General features: G+C 38.2%; 1 protein-coding gene across 2 annotated transcripts; it reads left to right on the top strand.

Annotated features, from left to right (window-relative positions):
• The first annotated feature begins 3 nt into the window (after positions 1-3).
• Positions 4-20,435, top strand: HCFC2 (host cell factor C2). 2 transcript variants are annotated; one of them, XM_040560391.1, is made up of 16 exons: positions 4-197; positions 1,910-2,058; positions 2,444-2,604; positions 3,642-3,850; positions 4,355-4,439; positions 5,461-5,564; positions 6,142-6,330; positions 7,626-7,811; positions 8,206-8,309; positions 9,322-9,484; positions 10,469-10,669; positions 11,870-11,940; positions 13,163-13,300; positions 15,226-15,411; positions 16,327-16,612; positions 17,477-20,435. In XM_040560391.1, the coding sequence occupies exons 1-16, from the start codon at positions 32-34 to the stop codon at positions 17,500-17,502; spliced, it is 2,424 nt and encodes an 807-aa protein (XP_040416325.1). In that variant the 5' UTR covers positions 4-31; the 3' UTR covers positions 17,503-20,435. The 2 variants fall into 2 exon arrangements, with proteins under 2 accessions (XP_040416325.1, XP_040416316.1); XM_040560382.1 differs by having other exon boundaries at positions 7-197; positions 16,327-20,435.
• Positions 20,436-25,021: the final 4,586 nt, after the last annotated feature.

Genomic DNA, 25,021 nt, shown 5'->3' with positions numbered 1-25,021 from the left:
CGGCGCGGTGCATTGTGGGAGCGGCGGTAAGATGGCGGCGGCCGCCGCTGGGCTGAGCTGGAGGCGGGTGTCTTCCTTCACGGGGCCGGTGCCGCGCTCCCGCCACGGGCACCGCGCCGTCGCCATCCGCGAGCTGGTCATCATCTTCGGCGGCGGCAACGAGGGCATCGCCGACGAGCTGCACGTCTACAACACGGGTGCGCGGCGCGGGGCGGGGCGGTAGGGAGCGGGGGGCGGCGGGGAGAGGGCGGCGGCGCTGCCGCCATGTCCCTAGGGGCCTCCTCCTTCCTCCTCCTCCTCCTCCTCCTCGCCCCCCGGAGAGCACGGCTGCCGCCGGGATCGCCCTGTGCTCCTCATCCCCTCCCTGTTTGCTGAGTCCTGGAGCCTGGGGGCTCCCACGGTGGGCGCTCCCCCGCCGAGCCCAGGTCCCCCTCTGGTGGCAGCTCGCAGAGATGAGCGCGGTGGCTGGCACCGGCAGCCTTTTCAAGCGGGAAGCTGCCAACGGCTGCTGTCCTGGGTGAAGGATGAGGTGCCCGAACTGTACACGATGGAAGGCTGGAAAACTTCCGTGAGATTTCAGTTTTCGGCCTGAGATGGAAGAGTGAGGTGGCTGAGCTGCGCTTCTCGTCACTGCTTGTGGCTTCGTGTGAAATACACTGCAAGCATGAAAGTTACGAGCACGTCAACCATCCTTTTAACTCGCCAACTTCTAAAAATCATTCAGAAGTACAACCACACACTCCAAAAAGATGATGATATTTTTTGCTGAATGGATTTTTATTTATTTATTTATTTTTTTGAGACGAAATTCATGAGGGTGGAAATGTTCTGGACGTAGTTCATTACGAGGAAAATGCGTAGTGTTAGAGTTCTTCCAAGCGGATTATTCTGTGGGAGCTTAAAGATGTCATGTTTCGGAAGGCTGCAATCTCTTAACCTCACTGTTATGACAAGTAACCTAGATAAAGCTTTTAGATAAAGCAGTCACGTTGCTGTCTTAGAGCAACGGTTGTGGCAGATGTCTTTTAAGTGAGTCTTAATGTCACTTTATTTATTTTCCTGCCCAGATTCCAAAGGTGTTTGCCCCTTTGCAGAAGTGACAAAAAGGACCGACCGTGACTCAGCCATTCCAGCCCCCAGACGTGTGTTTGGCTCAAACCGACCTCTTTTCTCAGGGCTCAGATGCAGGGCTGTGACCTGGGGTGTCCGAGTGTGGGATGGCACCCGTTATTCCTGCTCTGAGCGTGATGACACACTGAGGACCTCTTAATCCCCTACAGCAGTGTTCTCTGGAAGCTTTTAATTTCACACATTTCCTCTTCTTACTCATGAAGAAAGCTTAGGAAAAGGAGAAGGCTATCGCTTGTAACTGCTTAGTTCCAAAACACTTTGAATGACAATATGCTATGGTACCAGACAGTCTCAATTGCTGTTCTTGCTTCTCCTTTCCCATGTATCGGTGCAGGGTGCAGTACTCTGTAGATATTAACATCCCAAAATAGTGTAATTAGTTTTTCAATAGGGCTATTAAGTCCAGGCACGCTGCCATGCTGCTGCTGCTGCTATAATAATTCTGTTTCTAGGACTAACACTCTCCGAGTGCCACTTTTTTTCAGCAAATCTATTAAATTGCTGTACAGCCTTTGGTAACTGACTTACCGTGACCTCGTGCTCGTTTATATATTGAATAACATTGGTTTGATAGAGGTGTGTGTGTGTGTTTGTTTGTTTTAGTGTTTTAAATCGGATTAAACTGATTTCTTATTTTAAAAACTTAGTGTTAAACAGCCCGTTCACAGTCATCTGGCAGTTAAAAGGTAGTTCTTTAGAAAGTAGAAGTTTTTAAAAATACACTTTCCTTCTCAGTGTTTTTTTCTGTGTTTCTTTTTTCTTTTTTTTTTAATTGTAGCTACAAATCAATGGTTCCTTCCTGCTGTAAGGGGAGATATTCCTCCAGGTTGTGCAGCACATGGATTTGTTTGTGATGGTACCAGAATATTAGTTTTTGGAGGAATGGTTGAATATGGAAGATACAGTAATGATTTATATGAATTACAGGTAGGCAATGTATGAAAACGTTCCAGTTCTGAGGACTACTTTATTTATTTAGGAATAAAACATTTTATATTACCAACTGCAGAGTGCAGTTAGATGAGCTTTGCTTTGCTCAAGGGAAAATAAACTCTTTAAATAGACTCTGAAGATGGAGCAAATATAAATAACTTTGAAAAAAAGACTTCCACCTAATCAAAGTATAAAATATTTAATGTTTTATGAAGGTTAGCTTTTATGTATCCCTGTTAATGTATGCCCTAAGAAAAGCTCAGCACTCTTTAAAAAATCATTCACATAATATGCAAGGAGTGTTAATATTATCTGAATTCATTGAGTATGAATAAATATAAATGAAGATGTTTCTCAGCATGTATTTCTTGTCTTTAAGGCAAGCCGATGGCTCTGGAAAAAAGTAAAACCTCAAGCTCCTTCCACTGGATCACCACCTTGTCCTCGACTTGGCCACAGCTTTTCTTTATATGGTAACAAGTGCTATTTATTTGGTGGCCTGGCAAATGAGAGTGAGGATTCAAATAATAATGTTCCCAGGTATGCTGTTTTGGTTTGAATCCAGTGTCTTTAAAAATAAATAATTGGATGCAGCAATTTTGAAGAGGAATGTTTTAGGGAGGCTGTCTTGCTTGCTGACTACCCGCATTTGGGTTGGTTGTGGGATGGATGGCATTGCATGCTAAAAAGCTTAAATATTTCTTCCGCTAATCCCATTTTATGGAACACAGACTGAAAGCTGTGACACCTTTGGAGGGAAAACTAAATAGGGTTTGTTTTTTTCCTTAATATTTTGGGGGATGTTTTTAAGAACATGTGCTTGTGAGGTTTACTTAAAGAAGCAAAGTCTCATGAGTCATCAGGGAATTCACAATGGAAGTTTCTTCTACAATGCCCTGGAAAACAATCTGGAATTTTTTTAAAGTAACAGTTGCAGTTGCCTTTATTATCAGCAAACAGAACTATAATGATGAAATTTTATACCATGCTCACCTGCAGTTTAGTGCTTACATCCCCTGAGGTACAAACTGGCAATCTGAAGCTCATTAAATGAGGTATTCAGTGTGAATGCCAAGATTCAAGTTATCTAAAAATAACATTCCAATAGATTCATCAACACATGACTAATTGTCTTTTGGCCAGCCTGAACACACCAGTAAAGAACCAGCTCCTTTTCACCTTTGTTACCTTAGAGTTGCAGAAATTCTTTAACGTCCCATGTCATAGTGCATTTCTTACAACTTCACGCTCTATTCCAGCTTTATCCATATGTGGTAATTTCTGCTAAGAATGTTGTTTACCAGTTTTGAATGTTTCTTTCACAAACTGTGGTGTATGAAGTATGATTAAGGAAGGCACACCATACTTTCGAGGCAAAAAGTTATAATAGTTCATTTTTTTTGTTTTAAATTCATTTAGTTTTGATACTGTCCACAATGCCATCGAATGTTTTGGGATTTTAAAATTCTCTGCTCTTCCAAGGCGGAAGGTGTAATGCTTGTAAGCAGTCAGCATTTAAAACTCACTTAAGTCGTGTTTTTAAACATATTTTTCATACTGTGTCAATCATACCCTAGATATTTAAATGATTTCTATGAATTGGAGCTGCAGCATGGTTCTGGAGTTGTTGGCTGGAGTATTCCTGTGACAAAAGGTATCTTGCCATCTCCCCGAGAATCTCACACCGCCATTGTATACTGCAGAAAAGATTTGGGAAGTCCAAAGATGTATATTTTCGGAGGGATGTGTGGCTGTCGGCTTAACGATCTCTGGGAACTTGACATAGGTGAGTTCATCTGCCAGTAGAAGTCAGTTCAGGGGCTTCACTGGCAACGAGGAATAATTAAAGTACGTGAGGATTAATGGCATGCTGTAGTGTAGATGTTATTGGGACTTAAACTATGGTGTTAATCTTCTGTAATTTTTGGAATGAGATGGATACAGCATTGTTTGCATTTATTATCCTCATCCCCACGGATTTGGGTTATGCTGTGAGATTGTTTGTTTTCTCAGGCTGCATTAAAGAATGTCACTGTGATAACAGAGTTGAATAATCATAAAAAAATGAGCTTAATATATCCTTTTGGAAAACTGATAGAAAGTTCTAATTTTTTATGAATTTTAAAAGAAGCTTTAAGTGCCTGTTACTGCGCTTTCTTTTTTAAAGTGGCCACCTTAAAAAGATGAAATTTTGTTTTGTTGAATGTTAGAGGTACATTCCCTCCTAAAATCCAGGTTGAGAAATTCACAGTAATAAGTTGATTAAAGATTTTTCTTCTTTTTCTTTTAGAAACCATGACCTGGTCGAGACCAGAAACTAAAGGGACAGTTCCACTTCCTCGCAGTCTCCATACGGCCAATGTAATAGGAAACAAGTATGTCTGTTGTTAAAAGCTCAACTATAGAAAGGTACACGTAGTAGGAGAACGATGATGCTTATCCACTACTGCTCAGTATAAACCATCAGCCCCGTAGAGTACTTTTCTACTTCTATTACCCTACCTCAGTGGAAATTAAAAAGAACTGGTTTTAATTTAGAGTTCTCAAACTGTCAGAGTTTCCATGCAGCAGGATGATTTGCCCAACCCACAAGTAGTTTTCCAAGCTCCTTGATGCATCTTTGTGCATTCAGGGGCAGCATCAGCTGGATCTGAGCTGGCTCTGTCAGGAACCAACTTCGGTGCCTCTGAATCTGCGACAGGGAAATAGAGTACACAAATAAACTGACCCAAAGAGTAGAGTTTAGTTCTAGGCAAAGCTGTTCTGTATTTTTGTGGACCAGTTTTTCTGTAGTCTGTTCTTCAGTTCTTTGCTTCTTGCCAGCGTGACTTGTTCTGGCAGGTAGCACTGACAAAATGGATTTCAGTACATTTTATCTGTTTACAAGCCAGGGTGAGGAGAAAGAGGCAGGGGGTGGGAAAGAAGTGAGAAACTGTTTCCTGAGCCAAGAGCTTAGCATTTTTTATATATAAAATGTTATTAGGTTGTAGCCTGCATTATGTTTTTGGGTTTTGATATCTGACTTAGATACCTGTCTTCTAACTTTAGAATGATTTATTGAGATGTCTACAGTAAAGGGCTGTAGAAATTCCATGTAAACACATGACTTCTGGAGAGTATTAGCAGGTTGGTGGTTTGTAAAAGGAACACAGTACTAATTTCTGTTTCTGGGGAGTTGTTTGAGATTTTATTTATTTTTAATCAGTTAACTTACTCAAAATTTTCAGAAGGTAGATGTCCACAGCGAGACACAAATAAAATCTGATGTAAAGAAGAACTGTAAAGCGCTGGAAATTTCTGTTTTGTCCTAGTTTGAGAGAGCACATGCAGCAGGTCTGGAAATGTTAATTCACTTTTCTTTTCTTCTTCCCTCTTCCCTCTTTTCCTATATTTCAGAATGTATGTTTTTGGTGGATGGGTTCCACAGTCAGCAGGAGGTGAAATTTCTGCTCATGATGGTGAATGGAAATGTACCGGTTCATTTTCTTATCTTAATTTGGGTTAGTGTTTCTGTCTGTCTTGGAGTGGGCATTTTGAATTAATACTTTCTTAACAGAGTAGAATAAATATTCTAAAGACCCTGCGATAGTTTTTAAGATAGTTGTAAACATAGTTGAATACAGAAGATACCTTCTTTTTTTTTTCATCTTTCTTAAGAAATGCTTTTTTCTTTGATCATTCAGCATGTTTGCTGATGCAAATCTTTGTTCATACAACTTTTAATACTAGGTAAAATAGATAGCACTTCTTCATTTATAGTAGGACACAAGAAAGATCCTGAAATGAGTTTTTTTTCTAAACTGTGATAGAACTGTCCCTTAATCTTCAATTTCTGATCTTCTGTTCGTCTGAGATGGGCACCAGAGGTCAGAAAATTGATCCTGAATCAACTGAACGTATCTTACAAATGAATTGGAAAGTGACCTTCTATTTGTAATATTGAAAAATCCAATGCAGTCATTATAAAAACAGATGTGATTTATTTTCATTTTCTCTGAGCAGTTAAGTGTACTAACATCTGTATTGCATGCTTTGAAATCCATCGAAAAACTAAAGTTTTTGAGTTTTATTTACTAGATACCACAGAATGGATAGGTCTGATCTCAGATTGCCAGGAAGACAAAGGTAACTTGTTACCAGGGCCAAGAGCAGGACACTGTGCGGTAGCGGTTGGCACTCGTCTGTATATCTGGAGTGGTAGAGATGGTTACAGAAAAGCTTGGAACAATCAAGTTTGCTGCAAAGATCTTTGGTACCTTGATACTGGTGAGTCAGAAATAAATGAGAGACTTGTACTATGTTCCATATTTTATTAATATATTGGAAGTTGGCATCATCAGTGCTCGGAAGCTCTGAAGCTGTAGCAAGCACAAAGGTGTTTTAAATTTTAAAGCTTATTCAAATAAGCCACGCTTCACTGTTGATTGTTTGAAGACTACAGCTGTAATTCAAACGGAAGAAAATAGAAAGGCATGTTTAAAGCCCCTGAAAGAACTTTGTGGCTAAATTCTCTATTGCATGCCATAGTTGGTAGATACAAGGTGCTAAAGGCTGTTTTACCTAAACTCAAAGTTCCTGGCCTCTCCTCTTAGAGTGATCTCTTCTGTTGCTACTTACCTTTTTTTTTTTTTTTTTTTTTTAACCAACCCCCTCCTTCTCTTGGGATCATTGCTGCTGCTGCTGCTTCCTCATCTCCTGGACTGAAAAAAGATACTGTTGAATCAGAGAAAGGACCAAATTGTTCTGGGGCTTAGGGGATTTTGGGGGTGTTAATCACTCATTAGTAGCTGACATGATGGATATTTGTTTGTTAGCAGGACACGGAGATGGTATCAGGAGTGAGGAAACTAGAATAGCACTTTCGGGAGGGAGTTGTTGCCTGCTCAAGCAGAAGTGTAAGAATGGTTATTGGAGAATGTGAAACATTTAGGGCAGTGGAGAATTTTTCTTTTTTTTTTTTTTTCCTTTTTGCCTTTTTTTCCCTCCCCTCAGAATAAGGTTAGAATAAGTAAAGGAGTGGCAGGGGAGGGATGTGCTTGAGAGTGCAACCTAGTCAGGCATCAGGACAAGTGAGGAGAGCAGGTCGTCGGCATTGAATCGTGCCTGGGCTTCAGCCTGTGCAGAAGTTTGAGGGAAGGTTCACTTTAGCTAGAGAGAGCAGACAAAAAGGAAGTTCAGTCTCCCGTGAATTCCTTCCAGGAGTATGTAAAGCTTTAGGAGCCAAAGAGCTGCACATAGCCTTTTAGGAAAGGAAAAGGATCTCTTGTTCTGTAATGCCTATGATGATGTATATACAACACAAAGACATACCAGCAGCAGAAGAGCCATTAAAACACTAAGAAAGGCATCAAAAAATCAATGTTTTTAAACACTTTAGAATGCGAATTTATAATTCTGTGCTCGACCTGGCACACTTGACAATGTTTCTTGTTGAATTTGGTACATATTATACATCACTGAAAAGGGAGCTATTGATTTTGCTTGCTTTATGTAGATATTTCTTCAGGTTTTAAAAGGGGCAGTTTCAAATACGGCACCTGTATTCTATTGGTTTCTTGTAGAGAAACCTCCAGCGCCATCACAGGTACAGCTGATTAGAGCTACAACCAACTCTTTTCAAGTGAAATGGGATGAAGTACCTACTGTTGAAGGATATCTTCTTCAATTACATGCTGATTCACCAGTGCCATCAGCGGCTGGAATACCTGGCTCTGGGGCTCCTGAGACATCCATGCTGAGTTCACAAGGTAGTAGTCAGATCACATTACACTAATGCTTGTGCAAAGGTAGAGATTTGAGTAAATAATTGAGTTGTTTGTTTGTTTGTTTTAAATAAGATGACTCAGAGAGATATACCCTCTTTCTTTGGATATTTCCAAAACATGTACACCGTAATTATGGAAAATTCAGCTTAACCTGTCTCTTGTCAGCTCTGGCTATCTGAATGCTGGAGATATTTGTGTAGTACTGGGCATGAATTGAGGAAGGGATTTTAACTGACTGTTTGGCCATGCAGTTTCATTTCAACCAAGTCATTCTTCAGGCAACCTCATGTCTCCCTCGTGCTTACTGGAATAGATTCCACCCATTAATACTAAGTTGTATGTAACTGATTGCGATTTGCTTTTGTTTACCTGAAAGGTGGCTCTTCTGTACATCAAACTCCACAATCATTGACTAGTGTCCCTTGTCCAGAAATGAAGGTGGATCATCCCAGCCAAGCAAATAATGTCATTCCTAATAACGTAAGTGTAAATTGAAAAATGCTTAAGTGGCAAAGTAGTGTGGGAAGCAAGAGAACTGCCAAAACACTTTCTCAGTTTTTAAAGTCCCTGCCTACTTTTTAGACCTTAGAAAATTCCCAAGTCAAACAACAACAAAGACACCTGCTGAAGTGGTTGTAAATGCTTTTTTACATCCTTCTTATTTTCATGATTGACACAGTCTTTAAAGTCCTCTTCCTGGTAATACAGAGAGCAAACTGCAACTGTGTTGGCTTCCAGAATACTAACTGGGAGCCTGATAACAGGAGAAATACTTTTCACCCTCAAAATGTTGGTGAAATTCATGTGGGAAGCAAAAAGGATAATGCATGTTCCTTCTTAGTTCAGGTTTTCATGCTGCTCTGCTTAGCAATAGGTTTCTACTACAGTATAAACCCAATTATTATGTATTCTGGCTGTGTAGTTGTACATGTTCCACTGTTTTGCCAATAACAAAGGAACAGAGGAAGAACTCTGGCTAAAGGAACCCATTTTTAATAATGTAGACCTTTTCTTAATTGTGTAAGCCCTTAGATCTGTATGGAATTCATAATGTGTTCTTGCAGAAAACACACGTAGAAGTACCGTGAATTTTACTAACAGTAGAAATATCTTAGGTATGTGCCAGGAAAGCAGTGGTTGAAAGCCTCTTTAATTGTGATTTTTGTCCCCCTGCCCATCCCAACCCCTGTCCCCCCACCCCAATAGGCTAAATGTATGCATTAATGAGCTTCTGTGTGATAAGAATGTGAGCTCACTCAGATAAAATGTAGCGTGGGACAGGGACACTTCTAAGTTAACTTAGTTTCAGTCTTTGTTTTATGGTGGCTAGAATAATGTGGATTGTGAGGTTGATTGCTTGTTGTATTTTAAAGTGCTGGGGGATTGGTAGGAGGATTTTTGTTGTTCTTGAGCAAGCATTTTCATGCCATGTTTGCAACTGAAATTTATGAACTTCACAGTTAACCAAAACAACTTATTTGTTAATATTTAGGTCCAAGTTTCCCTTTCATCCAACTCATTATTAAAAATAGAAGGAAAAGAAAAGGTTGCAGCACCTGAGAACAAGATTACACAGGAGACTATGAAAAACCATGCAGATGCAACAGGATTCAAAGAATCAAATGCCCCTTCTCTTTTGCCTGTTTGTACTTCAAGTAAGATATCTATAGAATAAAAATTAATTAAAAAGTGAGAATTGAAAAGTCATCTCAAACACAGAATAAGATTATTTCTGTCTTGCAATTTAAAATTATTTTAGATGCATTTAAAAAAATCCTTATGCTAGTTACTACTATACATAATTTTAGACATTACATGGAAAAAGGACATCCTAAGTTGTATTAAGTATCACAAGAGAAAATTCTTAATATATTCAATATTATGATGGCAAATGTGTCTGTTTAAACATAAATAGCCCTTCTTAACATCAAAGACCAGATGGACAGTACCAGATCTATTGTACTAGGTAAGGTTATAGTAACTCAAGGCTCTTTTTGGTAGTACTTCTCTGCCTGTTAATAATGAAAAGTTACTAGCCTATTTAAAATTGTAGACAACGTAGAGAGGAGCATGTTTTTCTCTGGCTACAGAGGAAAAAGAAACTGACTAGTCACTGATGTAGGCACTTCATTGAAAGTTCAGTGGGGTGAACCCAGGCCCAAGCAGCTGATCTGTTTATATTTGACTTTTACGTAATTTCTGTGGTGTTACATTTTTTCATTTCCTTTGCAGTGTGTTTTAATTATTGTGTGGAAGTTCGGGATCTTAGTGCTGAGCAAGAAATAGACTTCCACTGATGTTAATATGAAATTGCTTGTTATAAAGCTGTGATATTCATTTGTGTCAATACTTTTTTTCCCAAAATTGGTTAAGAAAGGATTAAATAGATACAGAATACATCTAGCACAAGTGAAATTGCTATTTGAATACAACTGTTAACATGTATTTGGTTATGACTATACAGACCAGTTCTTATTAAGCTAGGTACATAAAGTGTTAGAAATGCATATAATCTGATCTATTTTAGTCTAAGCCTGAGCTAACGTCTGTTTTTATGTGAAACTAAAGCCGTTAGATCAAGTTGAGATTTGTTAGGTGTCATCAGTATTGAATTCTGGTTAATATTTTCTTTTTCTAAGGTCCTCAGAGTTCAGCAAATGTAGGTGAATTACATGACTTGGACAAAAGAACTGTAATGCCTGATGCTTCTGTATCCAGTACTGTCTCCAGCACACAAACTATGGTAACCCAGCAGGCTGTTAAAACTGAATCATCAAGTACAAATGGGGCAGTTGTTAAAGATGAAACTTCACTAACAACATTCAATTCAAAATCTGAAGGTTTGAAATGTGTTTCACATACTGTATTTTGAGCCATATATATCTAAGGCCATCAGAGTTCCTGTAGTGTGGTGGGATTCCCATCTTGGCTAGTACCTGGGATTGAGATAGGGCTTTGGGCCGTGGAGGACCTTGGGCAGCCTGAATGATCTCTGCTATGTTTTACACATCTTTTAAAATCAGGATATTCCTTTTATATTCTTGCAAACAACTTTGTTTCCTGTAAGTGAAAAATCCTTTAAATCTTCGTTCATGCAGAAGCCTGTTTTTTAAACAGCAGTGGCAGCCAGTTTTGTTGCCTGTAGGATATTTGCTTTCATTCAGTGATTGTCTGCTTGTTTCATCAGCAAAAGTCTACAGATAATAACCTTACATGGTTTTGATTTTAAACAATTGACCCCTGTAACAAATACGGCCAGCTTATGTGACTGTGGCTAGCTCACCACTAGCCAAAGGTGGTGACCTCTTCACAGTGTGCTTGAAGTATCCAAAATAAGCACCAATACAAAAACTAAACATAAACACTTTTCCAATTCTGTTTTTCATGAAAATCAACAGGCTGTGCTTGCTATTGTTTTGAGTGTTAGCTAAAGTATTTTCTTACTGAATACAAGTAGTGTAATTTTTACTGAACAGTATTGTTTTTTAAAAACAAACACAAGTATAGAATACTAATATTCCCTTGAGTTTTTCATGTGCTTTGGTTTCTTTTTTTTTTGTTTAAGATTCAATTTTAAATTTAGTAAATGTTCTTTTCCCATTTGTTAGGTTAGTTTAAAGATTAATTGCTCTTATTCAGAATTCAAACTGTATTTATTTCTGAAGTAGTGTGTTAAGATTTCATGCTTAGGCGATTCATACTGTGTCATCAGTATGTGCCTCAATCTGATATTTATTACTTGTTCACAAATATTTCATACTGATTTCATAATTCTGTCATATTTTAAGATTTTCTGAGTCTTGTCTGTATTATCTGTAGTTGTCTGCAGTGTGAGGCTCTTATAATTGTTCTGTGAATATAAAGCAAACCAAAATTAGTTGTTCATGTTACAAATAAAACTGCATGCAAAAGAACTTTGAGACATACTTTTGCAGCAAACACTTGTAAATGGCTATTGAGGTCAGCTTTTATATTCTGTGGACTTTGTGTTATAAAGCTTAATTTGTAAGAAAAACTTAGGTGTAATTTTTTGTTTCTAGCTGCTGAAACTGCTTATATCATGCCTTCAACGAGGGTCAATACTGGACAGACAAATGATTCACACTCCTCTGTAAGTCTGCTTAAGTATAATTAAGTTCTGTTGCTCTGTTGGTTAGTTGTAAGGGCTCTTCTGTTTTTCTTTAATTGTATCTCTTTGAAAGAGAAGCAAGGTATATTTAGGGCTTGAAGTGAATAATACAGGGGTAAATATTCTCTGTTGTGAATTAATTTCATTGTGCGGGTTAGATTTGAATCTAAGTAGCAGTTGTGTATTCGGGAGGAGATCCAAGTTTTTGTTTCAGCTGTTAGATCATTTTTATTGACTGGCACAGTGGAGTGGTCTTTCTGCTGCATAATGTGCAAATGTAAAATATTTTTCTGTCTGCACAACTGAATTTAAAACGTATTAGATCAGATATAGTGTTAGCTGCTGATTTGTAGGTTTGAAACATAACTGAACTGACATCTTGATGTTTTTCCCTAGAGGAGATGGGGACTGGCTATGCAAGCTGTAAATACTGCCTGAAAAAAAGTAAATGCCTCCTATTTCACCTGCTTACAACTTAATACACAAAACCAAGGTGCCACCAAAAGAGTGGAGCTAAGGATGGGAAGAAGCAGCTGCTACTAAAGGGTTGGGGTGCTTTTGCCCATAGCAGCTGCCACTCCTGCCCCTCTTCCATACTAGCAGGGGCGTCATCTGTCTGCGCTGGGCAGCACTGCAAGTGTTCTCCTTGGTGCCTGGAAACAAGCAAGAAAGACAGCTTGTCTTTCTGGGCCAGTCAGGAATAGTTCTCATGCCCTCCACAACCATTGCCCCATGCCACAGTGGAGGCCCTGATCTCAGATGCAAGTGAATTTAGTAGCTGCTTTCAAGGGAGTATATTTGGGGCTGAGATACAGCAGAATCCCAGGTAGAGCTGCTGATGTACAACCACATTGCAGTGTTCTTCTTGGCCTCTGAGCAAAATTAACTCACAACTACTGGCTGCTACACACGCCTAGTTCTACAGCTGTAAACTTCTTCCCCTTCCTGTTTAAACTAGAATGTCAGAGATGACGTCCCATCTACAGCTTTCCTATTTTCTAAATGATGGACTGAGTCTAAATTCTTAGAACTGGTTGGTTTTGAACAGTATTTCAATAGCAGATGCATATTCGTTTAAAGTATAAGGAAGTAATTTACTGGTATGAAAGGGGATTCTCCTGCATACACTAGAGTCTTGAAATGTTTTTTTTATATTACATTAAAGTGTATGGATGGTCTACATAACATGTTCTTCAAATACTAGAAAACTCCACAAAGACAGATGGCACTGGTGAAAACAAGAGACCGGCAGTGGTATGATGTTGGAATTTTTAAGAACAACAGTGCTGTGGTGAGCCAATTCTACTTGCTGCCAGAGGAAACACTGAGCAACTCTAACAAGGTAGCTGCTAATTTTTCTCTGACATACCTTGCACATAGGTGTTTTGGAATCCAATGTTCATATGTTTGACAACAAAGTGTGGAACTTTCTGATACAAACTGGTGCTTGTAGGAGTTTTGAGATCAAAGTTCCTGACATATTTGGTGTTTTTTTTTTTTTTTTTACTGTTTCCTAAACCAGATGCATTTTGTCCTGTTGTTTTTGTCTAATTATATGGAACATCTTATTGTGCCATTGCTAATTCTTTCCGTATTTCTATTTGTAGCCTTAGGAAGGAATATTCAACTTAATGAACTTTCAAACCAGTAAAAACTCTTAAAAATAAAGAACTTTTAAATATATTATTTCCCTACAGTACTAAAATATTTCAGTTTCCTCTCTGTCTCAAGGATACATTTTAAAGATACTAGTAACAGTCTAGAATATTTAAAAAGACTAGATGTGGAACAGTAGTGGCTTTTGCATTAGTTTTCTATAAGATAATGTTGTTAAATATGTAAGTCTGTATGTGAACGCACTATGCACATGTAATTTGCAAAGCCTTTGTAGTCTTGACAGTGAAAGTGTAGGTTAATGATGTCCAAGTGGACTAGAAACAAAACTGATGACTGTATGTCACTTAAATGGGCAGAAATACCTACAGCCAGGAGGATGCTTCTCTTAAAAAGATGCATGAGTTGATTTCAAAACTCAGAAATCAGCATTTGCTTCCTTGTATGCAACCTGTCTGTCAGCAAATGTCTTACGTACAGTAAGTAAATACTACAGTATTTACTTAGCTGTGCTTTCCTTCTACCAGAACAGATGTCTGCCTTACTTGTAGCACTTTACCTGTTAGTAGGCAGCTTAGGTATCTTACTTGCAGGTAGTACATGTAAGAGAAAATAAAACTCGTGGATGGATTTTAACCTCTGCTGCACATGTATGTATTAATAGGCAACCTGAGCACTCCAAACCCCTCAGTCTTCTTTCACGAATGTATTTGTAGGACTGATTGTATTTAAAAAAAAAGAGAAAAAACTTCACAAAGAGTAGAACAAGCTTCAGGCACTTGGGCTTTCTTGTTGATAGTGGTGGTTTTTAAACGTCATTAGAACTTAGATGTTTTTAGTAAGAGGGTGTTTCATGGAGGACAGGTTTCAGTCTTAACCATGGGTTAGACAAGAGCTGTTGTGTTGGTATTTGTGTTAGAGTAGATGAAGGTATTCAATGTGCTGTCTTACCCCAACAGGTTTTCTTAAAACACAACAGAACAGAACGCTTTTTTTGAAAACACTTCATTATAAATATTCCACATACCAGTTTTAAAAAGTATATGTAGTATATTTTACGGTGTTTATGTTGTTTAAGATTTGTTACACATTATTCACAAGGAAAATAGTTCAATAGGAAGCTTCAAAGATGTATCAAGGTATGTGTTAAGCGAGGAAATACACTAGCACATGATGTTTCAGAAACTTACTTGTTACTAACTTACTGATTGCGTTTCTTCAAAAATACTTAGGTACCTATTCATAAATTGCAACTCTTAAGTATAGGAATAAGTAATTTTCAAAGAAAAATATTTTTGAGGACAGTGGACTATAGTAATTAAGTAATAAGTATACAGTTAGAAATGCTGCTTTGCTTTTACTTTCCGAAGTAAAGCTAAACAAGAGATGCAGTTCAATTTAAGTGTCTGGGGTTTTCATGTTTTTTGTTGTTTGGGGGGAGGGAGTTGTTCTTGGACCAGTTGTTTTGAGGCAGGCTAGTGCCTCAGTCAGAAACTTTCTGATTTAAATACAAAAGCATTAGATCAGGTTTGGGTTTCAATTAAACTTAACAATCTCCGTTTATTGCTACCCACTTCATGTCTTTTTTTTTTTTTTAGGCTAATTGTGTTTAGAATACTTTTTAAAGTAACAAAAACACTGCTTTATTTTCAGCTGGAAAGTGCAGATGTACCAGACTACAGATTACTTAAGAAACAGGATCTTTTTCCAGGCACAGTGTACAGGTTCAGAGTCGCTGCAATTAATGGCTGTGGTGTTGGGCCTTTCAGTAAAGTCAGTGAATTCAAGACTTGCATTCCGGGTTTTCCTGGAGCTCCTTCAACAGTCAAAATCACCAAGGTGAGAAACGTAAATAGTTCTTGTTCTGATGCATACAATTCTGTTCAAGCTTAATCCTGGAACTCTTGTTTTTGGCTAGTTGGCTTTTTTTTTTTTTTAAGTGAAAAATGAAATGTTGAATAGTGCCAAATGTTTAGTTGGTGACTTCTGCTCAACATAATATTCTTTAGGAAGCTCACTAGAAATATTTTAAAACTTAATGATCACATTGCAAGATACATCTTAATTGTCTGATAATTTTCCCATTGTTTTCTTTTCCTGCATTCTTAATTTTATAGGGGTTTACTATGTTTAAAACAAAATTTAAGACACTTTATCTCCAAAGGATGATTAGGTTTTAGTCTTTTTGCATAAAACAACAGTGATGTTGGTAAAATCAGAGGGCAATTCTGAGTAATGAATTGATAAGCTAACATGCATTTTCATCTCTTAAAACTGCTAACTTTCAAGTAGATAGCTTTTACAAACCCGTAGCCCAACAAATTCCACCTTAAAAATACTTAGGGATTTTTGTCTTTCTTTTTCTGGGGTTTGTGACTTGTTTTAATGGTAGATGTGTTTTATTGTTTAGTGTTTCACTTTGCCCAACATACTGTCTTTTTTACTAGTGAAAATTTGGTACATCCACACATACAAGTAAACCTGTATTTAGAAGTGTAGTATCTTTCTTTTTTGAAAGAATGGATCAGAAAATAAGCATTCTTATTTTCTAAAATGTCCTTTGGCATCTGTGTTCATTCTGCATTAGTACCAGGAGAAAGAAACAAAAGGTTAATTTTAGAATAAAGAGTAACAGAATAGGTTAGAAGTTTAAGATGCACCTTAGGTTTTTATGTATTTATAACTATTTGTATTATATATAGTTGAGTGTCTAATGGTTAGCTGAATAGTATCATATTTTCTCTTTTTCTTCAGAGCGTAGACTGTATTCATCTGTCTTGGGAGCCTCCAGCTTCACCTTCTGGAAATATTTTGGAATATTCTGCCTACTTAGCAATTCGTTCCACACAATTACAGGAAAATCCAAATCAGCTTGTATTTATGAGAATATACTGTGGGCTTAAGACATCTTGTATAGTGACAGCTGCCCAGCTTTCAAATGCTCATGTTGATTACACTTCACGACCTGCTATAGTGTTCAGGATTTCTGCAAAGAATGAGAGAGGATACGGACCGGCCACACAAGTTCGATGGCTTCAAGGTAAAGTCAGTGTCAGACACAGCATTTAAGTGGGCTGTGGCAGAGAAAATAGCTGATTGTGCCTCTACAACCAACACTTTTCTCAGCAGCACATGTCTCAGCAGTTCGCTTTTCTCAGCAGTGTAGTGTCATTTTGTTCTTTGTAGAAGTTTTAGGAAAACGTGGATGTTAACTTTTAGCTTAACATTAAGAGATGATATGTGTTCACAAGCAAAGACAAGCAGGTACTGAGTGTTGGTTATTGAGTCTCACTTAGTCCCTCAAATAATAAAATGCCAGTAAGCTTCTGATTTCCCTGTACTTCGCTTCAGCTTAAAAGTTTTCCATTTTATTAGTAAGTAATCCAGTTATATGCAGGAATGTAGTCTTTTTTTCCCTAATCTTTACCCCTTCCTTATCAGAATAATTTTTCATAAAGTGACATAAGGTGCATTTTTGTGATTTAATGTACTCTTTAAAGTCTGTATTAGAGCTACTAGGAATAGGTTTTGTCATCTCATCCCTACACTCAAATTTGTGATTAGTTGGGGATGGGAATGGATCAACTTGAAATTCCCACCCTCCGGGGAGTAACGGGCTGTTGGATGGGCTTGACTGTCCTGCTAGTCCCTGCGCTGGGATCCACAGGGCGCAGTTGAAAGTGAACTGTTCAATACACTTCTGGTTGTTTTGAGTGTAGTTTTCTGGGATGGGTAGCAACAACGAAGAAGTTGTCTTCCTACTGTTTAGTACTCTAGTGCTGTTTTAACCCTGATCCCAGAACTATGTATCCCAGAACTACGAAACAGTGGTTGTTTGATAGCATTTGATCATGTACGCCTGTGAAATTATGAAATGTTTCACAATGTCTCCTTCTTTTTGCAGATATGAAAACATCAAGCTCAAAGTAGAATCAAGATAATAAATTTCAAGTTTCGAATGTAGTGTTTAATGTAACTCTTGTACTATTTGTAAATGCTACAAATATTTTATTTTTGCATTGTTTTTATCTTAAAAATATATAACCTTTTTTACGTTTGAGACATCAGCGTTACAGAGCCTTGCTCAGGTATGAGTACCATATGGAAGCTATACTGAAGATGGTGGGGTGGAGGACCATACTCTATCCAGTAGCTTTTTGGTAGCGATAGTTAAAATATTAAATATATATATATATATATATATATACACACAGAGTTTCAAATAAAAAAAATTGGCATATGCAGTACTATTTGAGGTAGAGTCCCCATGATTGCTAGAGATTTTGCATAAATAACTCATAAAGATTTGGTAAATGAGCAAATTGTTTGATTTCAGTTTCTTATACCACATTCTTCATTGTGGTGTCTGAGTACAAGGCAAAAAATTTCCAGTTATTATTATAGTAACTTAAAATGTATAAATATTTTAATATATACTTTTTTTGTAAAGAAATGATTTTTCTACTATTTGTAACAAATATCTTAATCCTGAAAGATATCCCCTGAAAATTTAAAAGGAAAAAGATACTTAGTCATTTGTCTTATTACAAAAAAAAAAAAAACATAAATTCATTGTAAATGCACTACTAATATTTAGAATTATCCTTTTGTAGTTGTACAAATCTTAAACTTGTAAATACCAATGTTTACAAGAGACCTTTCTGGTCTTGTATTAAAACTTCCATGAGATTCATTCTCTTTTTTTTTTTTAAACCATATGCTTTGCTTTTAGCATATGCTTGCTTTTTGCACTAATAATAACTTACCTCATTCCTGTGTTTGTAATCACTTGTGTTGCTTCCATAATGTTTCTGTAAAACTTCAATCTGAAAACTTTAACCAAAGTTTAGAATACATGGTAAGCAATTTTGCACATATCGTATGGCAACTTTTGACATATTTATTCCAGTTAATCTTCTTAAGTGCTTGTTTGCTTTACCAGTATATTCTACCAATCAAGTTCAGTATCTCCCTTTTACTATGCATCATTTTACATTAACTAGCTAGCTGATAAATTCAACAAGCATTACTTCTAGGAATAGGTTGATCCATTCCTATGCTAGATGAAAAATTTGTTCACAGTAGTGAAGTAAGGGTAAACATTTTAAATGCTATTTATGTATCTATAGAGAAACCTATGTTTACCAAAGTGTAGAGGAAAATGGCTGAGTTGGACAAGGTCACTAGGTGAATAGATTGAGGCACCTAAGATTTATTTTAAAATAAAATCTAAATTACTTTACCGTGCAATGAAGTTTATACTTTGCACTTTAATTTTACCCTGAATGCCAAAATACAATATACATCAAGGTAGAATTACTTGCCTCTGCCAGTTAAATTTGTCTTAACAGCATTTGTAAATAAATAAACTAAATGAATTGATGTGCCTGGTTTGGTGGGAGAAGTATCACTAAGATGTTAGAGATTTAACAGCTCAAGTATCCCAGAGCAGATTTTATAGCCAAGTTTTAGCTACCCTGAAAGTCAGGGTTGTAACAGAAGTGCTGATACAGCCTTAATTATTGCAACGCATCACATGCTATAATAGCATATAAAAAGTGCTGGGGACCATAAATTGCTATAATAGTGTTAATTGTGGCACAGGAGTAACACACACGGTTTTACTCCAGAGAAAAATCTTGTGATTATGACAATGACGGATATCCCAGATTCACTTTAAACAGTGTTTATAGTATGAATGTATAGGAATTTTTCCTGAAGTTAACTGGCTTTAAAATACTTGTGTTTTAATGGTCCATTTCATCAGGTATGATCTCACTACCAATACTGTCTGATAACTAAAAATAATACTGTACACGAGCTGTTAACTAGAAAAATATAACTTGGTTTTTCTTATTAGTACTGTGAAAGAAGCCTTTAGAGAAAACACTTGTGGCTTTGATTTTGTTGGTTGATAGCTGTGATTGTAGAGTTGTTATTTAAGAATAAAATCTGTTGGGTATGTCTGGGTGAAGTTTTTTTGCACTTGGTTTCACATGGTTTGCACAATTTCTTTTCCAGTGGGTATGTCACAACTACCAAAGGGTAAAACTGTGGCGTTTTCAATGAAAGTATAATTTCCTTGTAAGTGTGCTTTCTTCAGCTGACTTGACATAAGATGTCATTTTCTCTTCTTTGTCCAAGTTGGGTGATGTTGAATAGTGATCATATGCAAATCTTCAATTCCTTACGGTTTTACTTTAAAATGAAATTGTGGTACATGCTGTAAAATACACTTTGTGGTCCGTTTTAGAACTGTATTTAGAACATGTCTAAATCTCACCTGTTTGCCTATCAACTAGATATCAGACAAATACTGATTGTTTGATTTAAAATTCATTTGGAAGACTGTTGATATCAACTCCTTGAGAATCCATGTTATCCACTCACTCTTTAAGTCACTAAATGACATGTAACAAGCTGAAATCTATCAGGCGACAGTATCCATGTTGTAGAAATGTCTAGGTTTACTGAACTTGCTAAGGAAGTTGTGACGTGACCGTGGGTGCAGGACAGTTGTGCCGGTTAAGGCAGACGCTGCTACAACTTCACCTTAAGAATGTTCTTGTGAAAGTGGAAATAAAGTGAACAATAACCTACACTTTGTGTTTTCAAAGTAATTATAGCAATATCTTTTGAATGTAGTTTGGAGTAGAGCACATGATCATGCCATAAATTCTGAAGATATAAGTATTACTGTTGTTATCTGATATTTCAGGATAGCGAATTTGACGTGAACTTAGTCTTACAGCCTGTTACTTAATGACCTCTACAAGGAAACTGACATTTTGTACAATTAAAGTTGATCAGTCTTATTTCAAAGCATTGTTTGTTCTTTGTAATAAAGTGGTTGTCCTATCAAATGCGTTGTAAACAGTGAAGTGTACGTCTGCTTTTTCCGAGGGGATAATACAGAGAAGAGAGCGAGTGTGTTTGTCTTGGGGAGAAATAAGAGGGCTTACTGATGAGCAGTGTAATCCTGAGTACTACTCTTCCATAAAAGGTACTTCCCAAGTGACTTGGTTACATTATGGCTTGTCTGGTTGCTTTTTTCTTTCCTAGTTGTGGTTCCCCAGTTTCCCACCACCCCTTCTGCTGCAATTGCTGCGCTCTTCACTTGTTCTCTGCCCCCTTCCGTGCCTTTGTGCCATGCAGCTTGCTGGCCCCTATTTGGGACAAGAATTTTTTAAATTGCTTTCCTTGTCTATACAACAGCTGCGTTGGTGCTGTTCAAAGTGATTGGCAAAGAGTTTGGTATTGCTTTGTTACAGGTGGTTAAAAGGAAGGGATTTCAGTGAGGACTTAATGCACTCAGACGGCTTCCAACTCTGCCCAAAACATCAGAGTCTCGGGGCAAGCTGCTAAACTCAAGTTGCGGTTGACTGTGGGAGACTCCTGGGGAAATACGTAATATTTGCTTCTAAAAGCAGAGGAGGAGATCAAGTGAACTGAAAGGGCTCCAGAATGGTTTCTGGACCTCTTTAAGAGACTTCACATGACAAACTACTAAAAGCTGTCCGTTTCAAATTGATTTCATTGTGCTCCCAGCTATTATAATTGAGTAAATGTCTTATTTTCAATTGTCTGTGATCCTTGCATTAGTGGATAACAAATGGGACATCCTAAGCAATCAATGAAGAATTCCCACGTTTTTTTTTTTTCTTTCTAATATTCTGAGAATGTAACTCATTTTCTCATTAAGGCCGACTTGAATTTTCTATGTGAATTTATCCTAAAACCAATTCAGAACTATCACTGTTTTTTCCCTTATAGTGTTAGCTGGCTTCTAGTATATTTTTATAACAATTTCTAGTGAGCCAAAGGGCAGGGCTTTTATTCTGTGGGTTCCAGTTCTGCCACTGGAGCTTTTCTAGATTCCCACGGCAAGGGTGGAGCATTAACTGCTGGTATTGCGTGAGCAGTTAATGTGTTCCTCCTCCTGGTAATAGTTCCAAAAAAGCTTTGGTGCATTTTTCCATTGATCTGAAGCTGAGTTGAGTTCCCTTTTATTTCAATTTCCAGAAGCCAGTTGAATGTAGAAGGATGGGCTTGTTCTAGGCACCCGGTTTAATCTGAATTTAAATGGATGTTATGATCTTGTTGGAGCTAAACAGCCCAACAAAGTGGCAGAGCAAAAGGAAGGGAGGGAGCCAGGCTGCAGGAGCAGGCATGAGGAAAAGGAGAGGAGTGCTGGGATGGGAGGAAGGCCCAAGAGATCTCCATGAGTTATTTATTGGCTTCATTTGTCCAACTCCAACCATATGTGCCTAATGTTACGCTATGAAAACCCAGCATCTGAAAAGGCAGAGCGTGCCTCCTCCTTCTTGCTCAGTTCCTAAAGTCCCTCAAAAGCCTGAGGTACTTCACAATGCTTGTTGGATTTATACTCCCCCCAACATAATCTACTTGATTGGGACCAGTTTTGTTTTGCTGTCATTGTTTTATTGAGGAAGCCTTTGCTTCTTACAAGCATCTGCTTTTAATATGTGACATAATTCCCAAGTTGGTAGAGCAGCTCTTTAAAATGGAAATTAAAGCTCGGATACGGTATCTTCAAAGAGAAAAGGGGAAGAAAAATTTCAGTGTGTCCCAAATGGTAAGTAGTGCTGGGAGAGTTATTTCTATGTCTGGCAGAATTATAAAATGCTGCTAGCCACACATGAAAGTCATAAAAATATTTCCAAGTGGTTCTTAAAATAGATATACTGGGTGTGCGCCATTTTAGGAGGTTCACGACCACCGGTTCCTTGGGTTGGTTTGTATCCTCTTGTAATCCCTTCCTTCTCTCACGTAAAATGACTTTTGCCAGTATGAGAAACACTCCGTAGCCAGTAGCATAGGCTCAGGCGAGGATCTCAGTGAAGTAGCATTTTTATTCGCGATTGCAATGGCGGGCGTCCCACAAGCAGGAGCGCGCCTCCTAGTCACATAGTACAGTTTATAGACTTTATTTCTCGACAGCCGGGACCCTTCCCTGTTCCCCCATGGACTGGGTAATCCAGGTTCACAACCTATCCGATGCTTCGCAGACAATACATGGCCTTCAGTTGCCAGCCTGTTAATTTGCAAATTTCTTTTGACTTTTTTACTGTTTGAAGTGGTAGTATTTCTTCACTTATCTGACTTGACACTGTGATTTTCACCTAATTGCTCTAAGGAGTCTGGTTGTCTGCATTTTACAAGGGTTGTCTGCTAAGCTTTCTTATCACTGCAAGTATATTTCAATACCACATTCCTTACCTTTAAACAATGTAACTCTGTGCAAAAACATTTTTATTCCCACACCAGAAACTCCAACTGCCTTTCAGGGTAGTTCTCCTTTAACAAAAACTGTGTAGGTGCGAGTAGTAGCTCATACCTTCAAGAGGCATTAAAAGTACCCCAAATATTTATTTCTAGCAGTGATTTCGTAATTATTTCTTTATTGTATTTTGTATGTAGGGAGGAGACTTTTAAAATAGTCAAACCAGCACTTTATCATGGAACGGGCTTCATAGGAAGCAGGTGCGTGCCTGCAGCTTTTGTATTGCTTCCTGTGGAAGGGTACCACACGGAAAGTCCCAGCCAGATGAGTGCACTGTTTGCTTGAACAGCCGAGGAAATGTGACTGCCATTTATCTACCTGCTCCTAGTGATCTGTCACAGTTCTGTGCAAGTCATCTGTCCTCATTCAGCTTGAATGTTTATTAGCTCATTGAATGTTTATTAAGCTCATTCAGCTTGATTTTTCCATGTTTATTAAGTAGCTTCTCTTCAGCAGTATGTTGGGGGATTTATTTCAGTCGTGGCTGTGCAATTTTTCAGTGGCTGGTTGGACATATATTTAATTTCAAATCAACTAACTTTTTAATAAGATGGATCTGTATCAGAACCTGTTAAAGCCCATTCTAATTCTAGCCATGTGCCAGATCTACTGGGTTTTATTTTAATTTTATTCTGATCTGGAAAATTGTTTATATTAAATAATAATAATAATTGATTTCTTCTGGACACTAATGTTACTCTTCATGGTCCTGCAGATTTTTTTTTATTCTGTATGTAAATCCTCGTGTGTTCATCCATCTTGGAACACTGTCAGTGAGAGATGTAATAGAAGAACTGCAGTTTATCAGTGACTTGGGATTTGTCTTGTTACTGCAGACTTCACTCAAGAAATGTATATTTTTATACAGACTAAATAGTATTAACGGATAACAACATTAATGAAAAATATTAACATCCTTAGTTGAGAGAATTAACAAATGCTGCCATGTCTTTAGAATCTATGTTCACTTTCTATTAAGGAATGGACTCTAGATACCAAACAAGGTAAAGTATACAAGGTAATAAATATGGAGCATTATCCTCAGAAGGTTCAAACCAAAAAAGAACAGACAGCTGTTAAAGGCAAAGGATGCTTCACTGGCACGGCCATGCAGATCCATGACCAGTAGCCTGATCTCAGTCATTAGCAGATTTTCTTGGTAACTAATATCCCTAAGGGCTCGGTAAGAATGGGACTTGCAATATCTGCTGCTTGAGTTGATGCACCTTCTTCCAATATAAGGAATTCTAAGTGAAGATTTGAAGCTCAAGTGAAACTAAATGGACAGTGTCTGATGTCTCTTACAGCCGCTGCAGGCCTTGGGAGGATTTTACTTCAAGCCACTGGTAGCAATGCTAACTGGGCATATGAGCTGGTTGATAGAGGTTAACACTTAAAATACCACTAGGGGCAGATTACAGAGGAGCAGAGGGCACGAACAAAGCCCACTCCTGAGAGCGAAAAGTGTAGAGCATGGGAAATGGTGGGCTCCCAAAGCCAGGGTTCTCTGCAAATTGAAGAGGCGGGGGTTAGCTGGAGATACGGCTCCAACAGCAAGTCGTGATCGCTCGGGAGGAGCTAATTCTTCTTAAAAGTTGCCTTTATAGACAGTCCTCCTGTCCACTTATTCTATCTTCATATGGAGCCTGCTCCCCCCGAGCACTGGGAAAGTGGCCTTGCCACCTTTGGTGAGGTTTTGGATTGGGGTGGTGGTGACAGTCATCTCCTGAAAGACAGAGCTCTAGTCTGTTCTTCTAAGTCTCTCGCCTTTGACAAGTTACAAAGATAAAGCTGTAGGAAGGTGCTGCCAAGCCATCTGAAGCAACATGAAAGCCTTCAAGCCAGACAACAAAGAATTGCCAAATATCACCAACATGTCTTTTTCTGGCGGGTACAGAGCTTGATCTCAGTGCACCCACTCAAGAGAAACACTTTGGACCAGATCAAAAAACACAGGCACATAGCAGAGGACTTAAAAGGATATTATATTACTAAATCCCAAGATGCCTGCTGGACACCCCAGCCTGCAGCCCCTCAGGCCTTGCTGTGGGTTTTGCTCTGTTTTTCACCAGCAACCCACCCCCAACCCGCCCACAGCCCTGGTGTGCTCTGCTGTGCCTGCGACTGCTGCTGGCCTGGCATCTC

Source organism: Cygnus olor, chromosome 1 (genome assembly GCF_009769625.2).
Source record: "Cygnus olor isolate bCygOlo1 chromosome 1, bCygOlo1.pri.v2, whole genome shotgun sequence".
Taxonomy (NCBI): domain Eukaryota; kingdom Metazoa; phylum Chordata; class Aves; order Anseriformes; family Anatidae; genus Cygnus; species Cygnus olor.
Note: the sequence above shows the minus strand (reverse complement) of the source record. Positions and strands in the feature narration are given on the sequence as shown.

Coding starts and splice junctions, on each gene's coding strand:
- HCFC2 (XM_040560382.1), top strand. CDS start 32: ATGGCGGCGGCCGCCGCTGGGCTGAGCTGGAGGCGGGTGTCTTCCTTC. Junction 6,331..7,625: donor TCTTTGGTACCTTGATACTG/GTGAGTCAGAAA, acceptor GGTTTCTTGTAG/AGAAACCTCCAGCGCCATCA. Junction 11,941..13,162: donor CAAATGATTCACACTCCTCT/GTAAGTCTGCTT, acceptor TTCAAATACTAG/AAAACTCCACAAAGACAGAT.